Below are 13,682 nucleotides of genomic sequence, written 5' to 3'. Positions count from 1 at the left end.
AAAGTCCTGGAAACAATTGGTTGCATCTTACTTTGGGTGTGCAGACAAGAAAATAGAGGCGGGGCACAGATGAATCTCAATTCACAAAGCAAACACGTACTGCACTGGATAAGTCTAAAATCTTCACTTCCCCCACTTTAAAGTAGTGATTTAAAAGTTTTGCACAAGTTAATTTCCTTCCCTACTTTAAGATTTGGAACGGCACCATATTAATAACACAAACATCCCCCGTCTCCATACTGTTACTGTCAGTGAAACAAAAAAAAAAACTTCCCACATTGTGTTCCAACATGCTCCAACTTGGCTTGATCGTTGTAACAGTTGCTGATTTCTATTTCGCAGCATGTTTTAATTTCAGTGGACTGCATCCAAGCCCAATTTGAAAACCAGAACAGCATGGTATAAAATGACTAACTAATAGTCAAGTACCCTGGGAGCGGGGAAAAAAAATAAAAAAATAAAAAATTCGAGTCGTCGGGACTGAGTAGGCGGTTTCCTAAAAACCCTGACCCCTCAGTCTTCGCTCGGAGCGCTCGTCTCTTTCAGCCGTTCGGCGCTGCTGCGGCGGCTCCTACTCACCCATGGAGCAGTCGGGCCCCATCCAGTTGGGGTCGCAGCTGCACAAGCCGGTGTCTGGGATGAAGGCGCCGTGGCCGTGGCACTGGTCCGGGCACTGGGCCCTGGGCAGTTCGCAGTGGAGCCCTCCCCACCCCGGCTTGCAGTGGCACTCTCCGTTCACGCAGATGCCGTTGTTGGAACACGTCGGGTCCAGGCAATCCACTGCATTAAAACGCCAAAAAGATACGATGGCGTTGGAAAAAGGGAGAAAAAAAAAGAAAAAAAAGGGAACAAACAGATGAAGGGAAACTGAGACAAGCTGCGAAATCGCACACCAGGGCAGATAGTAAAATGAGTTATCAAAGAAAAGGCTTGAACAAGGCAAGAATTTAATTGGTTAGGCACAGAAGAGGATTATAAAAATGAAGGAAAACATCAGCAGATGTTTTAATAAAGCAATTATGGCGCACAGTAAAGAACAGCTAAAAGTATAATGGGAGCACGGGAGGGAAAATCATATTCTGTGGAAAAAAAAACCCCTGACATTATTCAGACAGAGGGGATGCATTTCTGACTGTGTGTGGGTGTGTGTGTGTGTGTGGCAGTACACAGGGGAAAATGTGACACTGTCAGTCTGCCAGGTTGACGGGCAGCTGTGAGTTTGAGCAGTGAGTGAAAACCAATTTGACAAATTACCTCCTCTCGGCACAGCGCCCACCCACCCCTCTCCGGGCCGGCTGTCATTGCTCTGTCCCGGTCACACTTTTTCTTTTTCCATTTCTCTCCCCTCCTTGTCTTGTTGTGTGTGACACCAACCCGCCCCCCACTGTCTTTCTCCCTCTCTCACCTCGGGCATAGCTGACCCGGCTGCACCCTTTTTTTTCTCTTTGTACACAAATTAATAAAAACACAAGCCCGCACATAACCTCCGGCCTCTCCATTTCTGTTTGCCCGGCAGAAACGGCGGATCACACTTATCGATTTTCATGTCGCCGGCACTTCAGGTAAATTGTTTGAGGGACTCTGCCGTGATGAATATCAGATATGAGAGGAGTGGAGTGGGGGGGCAGGGGAGGCTGGATGGATGAAGAAGACGCTGCAAAGTCGCTGACCTTGTTCTCGGGCCCTCTAAGGTTTCTTTTGACTCCTTTTGTCATTTGACTTGCTTCCTCTTTTCTTCATCTTCAACCTCAAAAACTCACTTTTTTCTCTCACTTCTTAGATATTCACCTTTCGCCGCCCCGACTCGCCTTTCTCATCTCTCTCCTTTGCCTCCGATGATGGAGAATGTGCCATGCAGATCCATCTTAACAAGGATCAATAGAAGCGAATTCAGCTCTTAATAAAACCTCTGATGTGTTCAGCTGCAGTGTGATACTTCATCTTTACGTATAGCGGGAACGAACACTTGCTCAGCACAAGATTATGCTGTAATTTGCAGACTATCTTTAGTTAGAAGGGGTCACTGGTTGAACTTGAAGTTAGCAGGAAGGCTTTTCTGCTCACTTTAGATGCAGATAACACATCGTGATCAGTTGCTCTCGTTTTTTGTGTTGTTGTAGATTGTTGCTCAGACGTTAATTTGCAACGTTGCTGCTTCAGAGTCTGTCAAAAATTTGTTATTTGCTAATGCTTTGCTAATAACACCTGATTCGCTCAGTGGTTATGATGTCATCAACGCAAACCCGACCAAAGCATTGGGTCCTTCGAAGGTCGATGTAGGTCGGATCCTTTGTAGAGCGGATATGAAAGTAGTTGATCTGGCCTTCTGATTAATTGCCCTGCTTATATTTCCTGTCACCTAGCAACCGTAACAAATGCTGGTAAAAATGGAGCTCGAAATCTTGCTGAATTTTTTTATTACTTCTTGAAGTCTTTTTAATTAAATAAATAATTGCAATAATTAAATTAAGTTTTTACAACGTTATGCTAAAAAACATGTCTTTGCAGATGACAAAAGCCTAACAACACAATTTCTTCAGCTCTTAATTTGCAGATTTGAATACACTTGTACTTAAATCTAAAGTCCCGTTCTGCTTGGGACAGGAAAGTCTTCAAATAGGTTTTAATAACTCAAATTTAAGACTTATAAAGACCATTATTGATGAAATTTAAGAACTTCATCAGGAAATTACCAGCAGAAAATCAGATAGTTTGCAAAGCAACCTGGACCCCCATGCTAAGGTTTTTGCACAGAATGCTAGTAGCCTCATATGGTTTGGCAACAGAAGTGAACCGATGGCAAAGACTAATGTCATCCAATCACCTGGTGTTAAATTTGTACTTACAACATCTTTGATAGACGCAAAAGAACTTGCTAGCTAGCTAGCAAGGGCATATTAGCGGCTTGTTACCAGTAGCCTCAGCAGTCTCGAGAAGATGTTTACATGTGACTCAAACTTTTGCCTGAGAAAAATGTTCCCAAGGTAAAAAATAAAAAATTGCATAAAGCATGAGACTAAATAGTTGTGCCACCACAAAATTTAAGACCCGTGACTGTCGTATTTGAGATTAATTTACATTTCAAAGAAATGAATCTAAGACCTTTGAAGGCCTTAATTTTAGATACACGACTTCACAACACTTTTAAGGATGAGCGGACACCTTGTCCAAAGACGCGCCAGATCCTTCCTTCAAATGGGTGGTGAAAGAAGGATAAATTGTTGGGCCGCATTTTGGTGGGTCCTTCGGATTTGTTCTCAACATCGCTGTTGTGTCATCAGCCTTCAAATAAAGCCTTCGAGGGATGCAGACTCTAAATCTGGACACAGCCTTTATCAGTTTTCTTAGGGACCTATTATTTGTGACATACTGCTACGAGACATATTTTCATTTTCAAAAATCTTTGAAATAACCCAAGTTCCTTTCAAACGTTCAAACAGATTATGCACATTAGAAGACAAAGTGCCCACCCTCACCCTCTGCACAGTTCGGCCCCTTGTAGCCGATGGAGCACACGCAGTTTCCATCGGTGCAGGTGCCGTGGCCGCTGCAAAGAGGGTCTATGCATTGCGTGACGGGGATGTCGCACTCGGGTCCCTTCCAGCCACTGTAACACACACAGGAACCCTTGTCGTATTGGCCGTTGCCGCTGCACAGCACCGGGCAAGCAGCTGGAGGAGAAGAAGAGAAAATGAAGAAGAAGGAGGAGGAGAAGAGAAAGAAGGAAGAGGAGGAAAGATTAAATCATGCATATGAGGAAAGAAAGAGACAATTAGCAAGCCTTTTTGTTGTTGCTGTTGGTTTGCGGGGCAAATCCACACTCAAGCACACAGGAGCGTGAATAGAGTGGTTAAAGGGGGCGGAGAGCGCCAATGACATAAAGAGTAATTACAAGTAGAGGTAACTAAACTATTCATCAGAGCTGTCTATCCCAGGTGAGCGCAGAGCCGGGGAGTCGTTAGCTCGGGGAGCTGCCATTCGTCATCAGTCATCTTGTCTGAGCTTCACCTAAGGCCATGCGCCATGTTGCTGCTCTTAATCCTCTTTCGGCTCTCGCACGGAGACCGAGGATGTGTCTTCACATCTAATTAGGCGGCGGAAATGACAAGATCTTCCCTGACGGGATTTGTACACAACTAATACCTTTGGAGCAGTCCATGCCGTGGAATCCGGGGAAGCAGTGGCACACGCCCGAGTTGCACTCTCCGTTGCCATGGCAATTGCGCGGGCACTCTTGCACCGAATCTGTGAGGAAGACGAAGCGAGACAGAGAGAAAGAGGGGAGGGTTCAGAGAGTTCGATGGCAAGCATCAAAGCATTTCATTAGATCATTGGCACCGTTCATTCTTCAGCGCACTATGAAACTGAAGGCGCGCCGAGTCACCATGTTGCACAGACATCAAACGCAAACACACTCCTCCAGGATTCCCCGCGTTGCCTTCCCCCCCCCTCTCTGTTTCTCGTCGGACTGTATGGAGAGAATACACTTCGAATCATTTTCTAAAGACGTCCTCCATGAACCCTTCGCCTCGGCTCCACAGGCTGCGTCAGAAAAAAAATAAAATAAAAAAATTAAATTCAGCCAAGTTTCACCAGGAACTACTTTCACAACTCTCGAACTTCCCTTTGATTGTGAGAAGACCGACCCAGACGGGCTGGAAGGTCAAACGCGTCTTGATTCGCTCGTCCAATCGAGGATGCTAAGAAGTTTCTCCCAAAAGATTCTTTTTCGGAAAGTGTTTGGAACCGACTTGGAGGAGGCAAAAATCATTTCTCGTCACTTAACTGCTCGTCCCTGGCCACTGTCCACTGACATAAATTTGGTTAATTTCAGACTTATTATATGAATTTGTAAGGACTCTACTTCCTCACTTGGAGACGAATGCATTGGAGCGTCAGTTTGGTGTGCTTCCCAGGGGAAGTTCTTGTGGTGAAAATGCTTCCTACATGCAATTTCTTTTTCTCTAACTTGCAACAAGAGGAACAAAAAAAAGTGGTTTGCTTTCTCGCCATTCCGGCTTTGCCTTTCTTACTGCGTTCATGCCCGACTCCTGTCTGGATTTGGTTCATTGATGCTTCGTCCAGGTTTGGCCGTTTGGCACTGACGGGCAGAGTCAGCCGGACTCGGAAGCCGCGGTGCGTCACACACGACTCCAGCTGCTCTCCACCGCCTTTTAGTGCCTCTTAACCCACTTACGGGAGGAGAACCGTTTTGGTGGGAAGTCGCAGAGTCGATGGTAATCACAAAGAGGGTGTTTCGGACTTTCATCCGTCTCTTCTTCCTCTCCATTTTTTCCAGTTCGCACTCCTCCAACAAATACGAGTACTCAGCCCTTCCACGCTTCCCCTCCTCTGTGTCCCAAACCTTTTTTGCCCCCCTAAATGTGAACCCCTTGTCTTCCTCTTACTCTAATGTCACCCTCTCCTTCACGCCACTCCGAAGCCCCTCCTCCCTCCTCTCCTTCAATCCACTTCACTGCATTCAGGTTTCTCCCCCTGCCATTATGTCTCCCCCCACCCACCTCCCATTCTTACTACTTGCTCTAATTCCGTCCGTGCCACCTCTCCATCTCTTCATCTTTCCACTACACTCCTGCAGCAGAGAGCGCTCTCTCTCTCCTCTATATTGACAGTGAAGGATTCTTTCAGTCTATCCGCCCCCCTTGTTCTCACACTCATGGCTCCCTGCACATATGAAATCATTTTGGAAGTTCTGAAACCAAATTCGTTCACTTTGCACAGTTTCATATTCTCTTTTCACATCGTACCGGCTGATCGGACGATACGGCTCATCACAGGCGAGCCTAATAGCGAATGAGGCGATTAATATCTTATATCTAAACACCTGTGGGTGTCCTTATTTTTCTGAATGCATATGTTGGTTAGAGTATGTTTTCTTGGCAAAAAAAAAAGGGAAAGAAAAATCTCTCCAACTCACTAAGTGGTCCATCCTACGTAGTAATGCTACTGCAGGTCTATAGCTTTGGCAGCATTTTGCAACATGCTGTTGCTGGTGAGTGTTTTTTACGCACTCGAAATGTGTGAAGTCATTCAGGCATTGCAGTGTCACTGGAATTAAAGCTATCTCCTAAATTGTGACTCTTAGTCACGTTTCAGCTCCCAAACAGCTGCGCTACATTGCGACATTTCCCCACCGCCCTCCCTCCACCTTCTGCCCACAGCAGTAAGACGTCGACTCTCTCTCTCTCTTTGTCTCACCCATGACGTTTGTGCTGAAGGAAACCGACTCTCTCTCCCGGCCGTCGTTGTAGAAGGCCAGGTGCCAGGCGCCGGCGTCCAGGTACTGGACAAACACCGCCTCGTTCAGGACCACGGTCTGGATGCTCCTCCTCTCCCGCGGGGACTCCACCACGCTCCACTTCTCCTTCCCGTCGAGGCGCTCCATGTAGTCATACTGCGAAGAGGTTTTTGTTGACGAACGGTTACGTTCAGTTCAAGCGAAATCTGTTTTACGAGCGTTTTTGTTTCTTTTTTTTTTCGTGATTTGACAAAAGGTTATAAGCAGTAAATAACTCATCTGAAGTAGATAACTGTTTTTTGTTGTCTTCGTTTAGCACAAATCCAAATTAGGCGCTCTCAGCGGCTGAAGTCAAACGCTTAGGGGCTTAGAGGGGCTAACACCAAAGCGGACTTCTATTATCCTCAAGCAATTCCAGCGTCAAAGCTGTTTGTTTAAGCACTATTTTGAGACCTTTTGTCACATTTCTTTAAGCTGTAATTTACATAAAAACCAAGGATTGTTTATATAGGAAATGGAAGTTGGAGGCGATGTGCCACTAATGATCTGCCTGCGAGAAACGCGTCCTGAAAGCGGAATATGAAAAAGATTTTCCGTCAGTGAAGCTGTTGGATATAAAAGTGCTCTAACTGGAGACTAATTGATTGATTTTTACATCGCCGTACGTATCTATCAGAGGTTCTCTGACAGGATGCGCTTTATATGTTCCCCTCTCTCAATTTGTGTTTAACATAGGAAGATAATTGGAGAGGCACTCCCTCCAGTGACCAATCGATTTGCAAAAATAAAGACAGCTTAAAGCGTTATATATTAGCATTTGCATTTACTGCTATGACGTCAATACACCGGTATTGATTTAGGACGGTAAACTCCTCTTTAGTCAATTAGAGCAGCCTTAAACTTTAGCTGTCAGAACACAACTAATCTGGATTTATACTAACTGAAGAAACTTAAGACACTAACTATGCATTGCAATCATTTTTTATGTTTAAAAACATGCAACCTACACTGGCTGTGTTTTGATTTCCCCACCTTTTTGTGTGTTTTAATCCAAGTTATTTAAGGATATCTTCTCCCAAATCCCAATCTGCTCTGTTTGGTCAACTGATTCATCAAAAAAATAAAAAATAAATTAAATAAAAAGCCCTGAGCCACCTGCTCGTTTCATTCGTTACAGTTTAACAGGCCAGCTGCTTGGTGGGCATGATGAAAACGTGTTACATGCTGTAAACATGTAAGCCTAAACTACGTACAAGGGGTTTCAGTCGCGTTAGGAGAAAGGAGAAGACTCGGTACGATGCGGGGCCTTGTTCTCTCTGGAAAACTGTTCTTACTTCAGCGCAATGGACTCAAACTTAAGCTATGTCAGGCAATCAAGCAGTTAACCGAGGGAAATTATCCCTATGCTATAAAATCTATTTAGAAAGGAGCAGCCACTAATTAACAAGAGACAGTTGAAGTTACATTATTGTGAAACCTAATTAAGCGCAAATCTTTTCTCTCAATTATTTAGCTTTCGGAGTTCATAGCTAATGTTTTAAACGGCAAAGGCAACAAAAAATGTTTTTAATGAGCATTTATTTCATTAAACAAGCTCAATACCCTAAGGAGACCCACTGTGAAGTTTCCGTAATGAGTAAAGGAACAGTCGCATCCCCTGAAAGGTGCTCAGGAGGAGTTCGATCGAGCGGATCGTACCTGCGCGTGCGATGGGGGCAGGCCCTTGCGAATGTAAACTCCGAAGAGGGCGTCCTTCCCGAGGGAGATGTTGAACTTGAGGAACTGCGGCTGGCTGAGATAGAGGAGGGATCTCCAAAACACTCCTGGGGGGACATCCTGGGTCACCCGCCTGCCCACCTCGATGTTCCCGGTGTCTATGCTGCTGTTTCTGCCTGCCCACGAACCTGGACGGGAGAGAGGACAAAAAAAAAACGGGGTTGTTTCATCTGTCATGACAAGCGCAATTTAATGGACGGCTGATGTAATATGTGATATCAGAGTTTATGGAAACACCATTCTTTCCCAGAAGAAGATTTGAAGAAAAACTGACCTAAAGCATAGCGTTTCAAGTTAGAGACAGAATGTTTTTAGTACTTGAGTAATGGTAATGAAAATGTCCGTTTTATTTATATCTTGAGCCTTTTCAGATTTCGTCACGTTACCTCCACAAATACTTGGTGCAAAAACACCAAGTATTTCTGGTCTAGCTTCCAGTACAATTGAAATAAGACAAAACTAACTCACAAATATCTTTTCAGCACAATATAGGAGTTGTTTTAATGCAGTAATTTCTTAATATTGATTAAAAAAATAACACTAGTTCCACTGGCAAATTATTTCAGTTATAAAAACTATTTTTCCCACATTATAAGTGAAATAATCTGCCAGTGTAACTAGCACTATTTCATCGATATTAAAGAATTATTGACTTCGAACAAGCCCCTATATCTTGCTGAAAAGTTTCTTGAAAGTTAGTTTAGTCTTATTTGAAAACCACTTAGATATTTCCACTAGAAACTCGACAAAATTACTCAGTAAGGTTTGGTGTTTAGCTGTGCAAAACCTGCAATGTATTTCAGCGCGATCTCATGTATGGACCAACACATAGTTTCACTTAATTGTTAAGTGAAACTGTACTAAAATAAACCAATTCATTTTTATTTTTTTTGTAATTTCTTCACTAAATACAAAAAGTGAAGCGTTTCGAGGTTGTTCAGCTTTTTACGTCGAAAGACTGAAAGTTTTGTAAATTGTTTGTTGGTCTTTGCTCGAGCACCGATCAGAACGGATGAAGAGATGTCTGTGAAAATCGCATTTCAGGTTTCAAGTCTGAACTTTGACTGGGCCGTTCTAATACATGGCAACGCTTTGACGTAAACAATTCTGTTGTAGCTCTCGGTGCATAATCAGAGTCATGAGGTTCAATTTTGCTCCATTTGTCTTCTCAAGAAAAAAAAAAAAAAAAACTGACCAGCATTCCAGCAGCATGATCTGTGTTGTGTTCACAACATTATATTCAGCATGATCTTGGTTTCTTCTCTTTATGCAGATCTAAGAAGAAGCGGATTCCACACTTTTTACGTATTTGTTTGCAAAAAGAAATTTGAGCAAATCAGGCATTATTTTTTCCTTCACTGTTACCCAATACTTTGTGTTGGTCCATCACTTAAATTCTCCACAGCGCTGAAGCCTGAGGTTGCAGGATGACAGAATATGAAAAATTCAACATATCACACAAAAACCTTTTATTCTGTCACTTTTGACTCCCCAAGTCTCGTGTAAAAGAAAAACAAGTCAAAATTCCCAGAAATGTTGTAAGCAAACACCGCTTATGCTAGCACGCAAGCAGGATGACAGCTGTAGGAATGTGTTTTACACAAAAACACCAGATATGTTAACTTCCTATATGCTTTCTGCCTTCTGAAGAGTTGTATTGCTCACGTCTTTCACATGAAGCATTAAATCAAATATTATCTGCTGCTTTTCTAACATCCTGCTGCAGCTAGATGTGCCACACGGCTAGTGCTGGTTTGCTTATGAACAGGAACGTTGTTCGTTTTTTTAACTCCTGCGACTTTTGTCCTCTATTGCAGTGTTACTACTGAAAACTTCCCTGCTGTGAAAACACCAGCAAAATAGGAAATTGCTTAAAAGCACACTTGAAATCCTCAACAGTCTCTCTCAACAGGTCACAGGCGGGATGATTCGTAACTGTCCCTCAGCGTCGCAAGACCTCAATATTGTCAAGAATGTATGGAAAGCCCTTTAACGCATATGAGAGAAGCCTCATAAGCCTTTTGAAGGATGAATGGCAGAAACCTCCGTAAGCAAAACAACCGGAAAACCCTGAAGTTGTTTAAAGCAGCAGAAGTCTCTCAGTACCTACCAGTATTTTGTACCTAAAATAATGAAATAAAACTATTTTATGCTAATATCTGATTTTATTTTTTTATTTTTAGCTTTTTAAAATTGCAGTGCTGTGTGTTACAGACTTCTTCTGTTTTTGATTGATTTACTTTTTTTGACACACTGAAGGGTTTTGAATGAAACCAATTTTTAAATTCATAAAAGATAATTTTGAAGTACTTAAATGATTACAAAGAAAATTTCAAGCCATCAAAAGGAAATCCTCTAAATCACAGATTAACGGTGATCAACCACATACTTTGGCTCAGGTTTACTAGCTAAACCCAGGCGTGTTTAATGAGAAATAAATATACCTCAATAGAACCTTACTGACAACATGAAGTAGGGTGCGGAGCCTCAAACAGCAGCACATCCTGCTCCGATTTAAAGAAATTGAAGAAAAGACGAGAAACGAAGTCCGTCTGGGAAGACTTGCAATTTCATCTGTAAGGCTGAGTGACTCCAGAAAACTACACTGACAGCCATTATCCACAAAATGGAGGAAATAGGGTGAACCTTCCCAGGAGCAGTCAAATTATCAAAGAGCACATCAACAACTTCACCAAAGAACCAAGAACAAGATCTATAGCACAGAATGTCTCACTTGCCTCAGGGTCAGTGTTCATGATTCAAGGACAACAAAGACAAAAGAGCATCGTGGTCGGATTCAAAGGCCCACAATTCGGTGATATTAAAGACGCAAAGCCTCTTATTACAACTCATTAGTCGAAAACATTTTTTGCTATTTATTCAAGTTAGAAGAAATTTGTAAGAGGGCAAGAATACTTTTTCCATCACACTGTAGGTTTTCTTTATGCTTGTTCACCAGTTAGCAGCAATTTTGATCTTTGGATTCTCAGCTCTCCCCACGCAATCTTTTGCATCTGGGCTCAACATACAACTTTTTCCTCAAAGCCCTGCAGGACCCGTCGCCTTCGCCATCTGGGGCTGAAATGACAGAGGGCTGACGGAACCTCAGCGAAAAGACTTCAGAGCGCGCCGAAAAAACACAGGAAAACACACGCGGCATCCTGCAATCGGGTCAGCCATCTAAGGGAGGAGTGTCAGAGTGCAGCCAGAAAAAGACGGAGTGTGAGAGCAAGTGTGCGTGTGTGAAGAAATGAAAGTAGCAGCGAGTATAGAGCGGCAACAGCAGCAACAGCAGCAGCACCTGGCCTAGATGGCTGGGGAACGGAGCACGACAAGCCGCTCATTAATGCCGACTGTACAGATACGGAGCAAGAAGCCCCCTGAACACATCTACACGCGCGCGTGCTTCAGAGCCACATCAAGCAAAGTGAGAGGAGAACAGATAGGAAGCCGCATGGGGCCCTTTAAAGAGAGAAGGGGAGAGAGAGGGTAGTTTTTACCTTCTCCACCGAGTGAGAAGACAAACTGGGCTCGACACAAACTCACTGTGTTTAAAAAACAGGACGGCGCATCCAGTGCTGCGTCACCGGCCGCATCAATATTTCAGATGCGGGTGTGTTTGAGTGGAAGAAGAAGAAGAAAAAAATCTATCGAATTGTGTGTTACCGAGCAAATACGGCTTTTTGAGGTACTACCTCACTCCCCCAACTCCCCGCCTATATTTCTCTCGTTTCTAACTGTAGTGAAAATGTGGCCAAATACAGACTCAGGCCAGTTTATTCATGCAGAAGATGGATTTATGTTTTTGTTTTTTTTTTAAATGGGTCGAAATATGATTCTTGAAGAGGACTGCTACGGACAGGACCGATTGGAGCTCCTCACAAGAAAGCAGTGCACATGTTCAGTAATTAATGTAGCACATTGAAAATATTGCCACAACAACAACAAAACACATTTTTAAGGGGGAAAAGAACCATCTCCATCCTTCCCTTCCCCCTCTTCTGCTCTTCTCGTTGGTGTCGGGGTGTGCAGCGGACAGTTCATACCTCTGCCTCCAGAGGGCAGTGTGGCCACGTCACTGTTGACAGGCAGACCGGCTCCCAGTCCGTTGTTTAACAGAGGGCCGTCAGAGGGCTTCAGCTGCCACGTCAGACCCAGCAAGTTGATCGCTGCACACAGAGACACGGAGGGGAGGAGAAGCAGAGACACATGTGAGCGAGGCCAGAGAGGAGGACCGGAGGAGGACTGGCAACAAACGACAAAAGCTCATCAGCAGAACAACCTTCTTTTAAGAGGGAAGCTCCCGTGACTTGGGATACCGTCAAAAGGTACATTTATTTCAGGAATCCAACTCGAAAAGCTGGGGAAACTCAGATATTACATCGACTTATTTCACACAGGCTGATGCGTTTCGAGCTTTTGCCGCTGTGAATTTCGATGACTGTGGCTTACAGCTAATGAAAACCCACAATTCAGCTTTCTGGAAAATTAGAATATTACATAAGAATGATTTAAAAAAAAAGGACTTTGATAACAGAAATGTAAGCCAAGTGAGAAGTATTTCCATGTACTGCACAGTATCTATTCAATACTTGGAAGTCGTGCTGGGAAATGAAATGTTCATAATGCCTGACAGACGTGATCTCTAAGATGCCCTGGACTTTGGACTCTCGGCTAAATGTTTAAATTTCACGCCGTTCCTCGAGCACCTTGGATTCTGTCTGACATTTGACGACGACATTTATCCAATAAGTGGACTTTAAAACACAGCCACTGGTTCAGGTAGACAATCCGAGTCCAGCTCTGCCCCATCTCCAGCTGCACCTTATGAAACTACATCAATCGGTTTTACTTCCTAGCTCTTTCAAGGCTCCAGCTGTTTCTGTTAGTTGTGCACATTTTTTCCTTCCACTTAACTATCCATTCTTGGATGTAGTTCTGTATAAAGAGCCAGCTTCTTTAGCATAACGTAACGCAACATAACATAATGTCACAAAACAGCATTTTTTCCCCCCCTTTTTTATTGGTCTTATGTAATATTCTAATTTTATGAGAAGCTATATTCCGGGATTTTTTCCTGCGAGCCATAAATATCAAAATTAACGGAACAAACCCCTCAAGTTTTATCGCTTTACAAACGAGTTCCGCTTTTTGACTTGAAAGACTAAAATAAATAAATTTTTCCGACTTATGGAGACGCACCTGTATGTGACGGTGCAACACGTTTCACAGCGCACACACACACACACACACACACACACACACCGCAATTAATGAAACACGGCAGAATGCAGAAGCTGAGTCTGTAGAGATCACACAATTAAGGAATCTCAAACGTCTCCTTTCTGTCGAGTTCCTTCCCTGCCTCAGCCTCTCTCTTTCTCACTCTCTCTCCCAGAGCGTCCTTCGGCGTCTGTTGCATTTTTCTTTTTTTTCCCCACTTTTTTTTACATTTTGGAACCTTTTTGCACCGTCTCGCAGGGAGCGGGTGACAGATTCCTCTCTGAAGGGAACACTCCATGGCTCTCCTCTACATTCTCCTCTCCCTTTGTCCTCTGTTGTGTTATTGTGTGTGCTGCATGGTGGCATGAGGCTCCTCGAGTGGGTTCGCTCTTCACTTTCACTTTGTCAGCTCTTTACTCTCCCC

General features: G+C 43.6%; 1 protein-coding gene across 6 annotated transcripts in view; it reads right to left on the bottom strand.

The window, feature by feature from the left end:
- tenm2 (teneurin transmembrane protein 2) overlaps positions 1–13,682 on the bottom strand; it is a 282,223-nt gene that overhangs the window by 37,107 nt on the left and 231,434 nt on the right. For 5 of the 6 annotated variants that reach the window (XM_023328525.1, XM_023328526.1, XM_023328528.1 and 2 more), the window contains 6 exons: positions 12,082–12,204; positions 7,958–8,163; positions 6,220–6,415; positions 4,144–4,245; positions 3,477–3,671; positions 580–780 (listed from right to left, as the gene is read on the bottom strand). In XM_023328525.1, coding sequence (XP_023184293.1) covers positions 580–780; positions 3,477–3,671; positions 4,144–4,245; positions 6,220–6,415; positions 7,958–8,163; positions 12,082–12,204 — 1,023 coding nt within the window. The remainder of the gene's footprint in view (positions 1–579; positions 781–3,476; positions 3,672–4,143; positions 4,246–6,219; positions 6,416–7,957; positions 8,164–12,081; positions 12,205–13,682) is intronic. The other variant, XM_023328527.1, reaches the window with a different exon arrangement.

The sequence above is a fragment of the Xiphophorus maculatus genome, chromosome 23, assembly GCF_002775205.1.
Source record: "Xiphophorus maculatus strain JP 163 A chromosome 23, X_maculatus-5.0-male, whole genome shotgun sequence".
NCBI lineage: Eukaryota > Metazoa > Chordata > Actinopteri > Cyprinodontiformes > Poeciliidae > Xiphophorus > Xiphophorus maculatus.
This window is presented reverse-complemented; position numbering and strand designations above follow the sequence as displayed.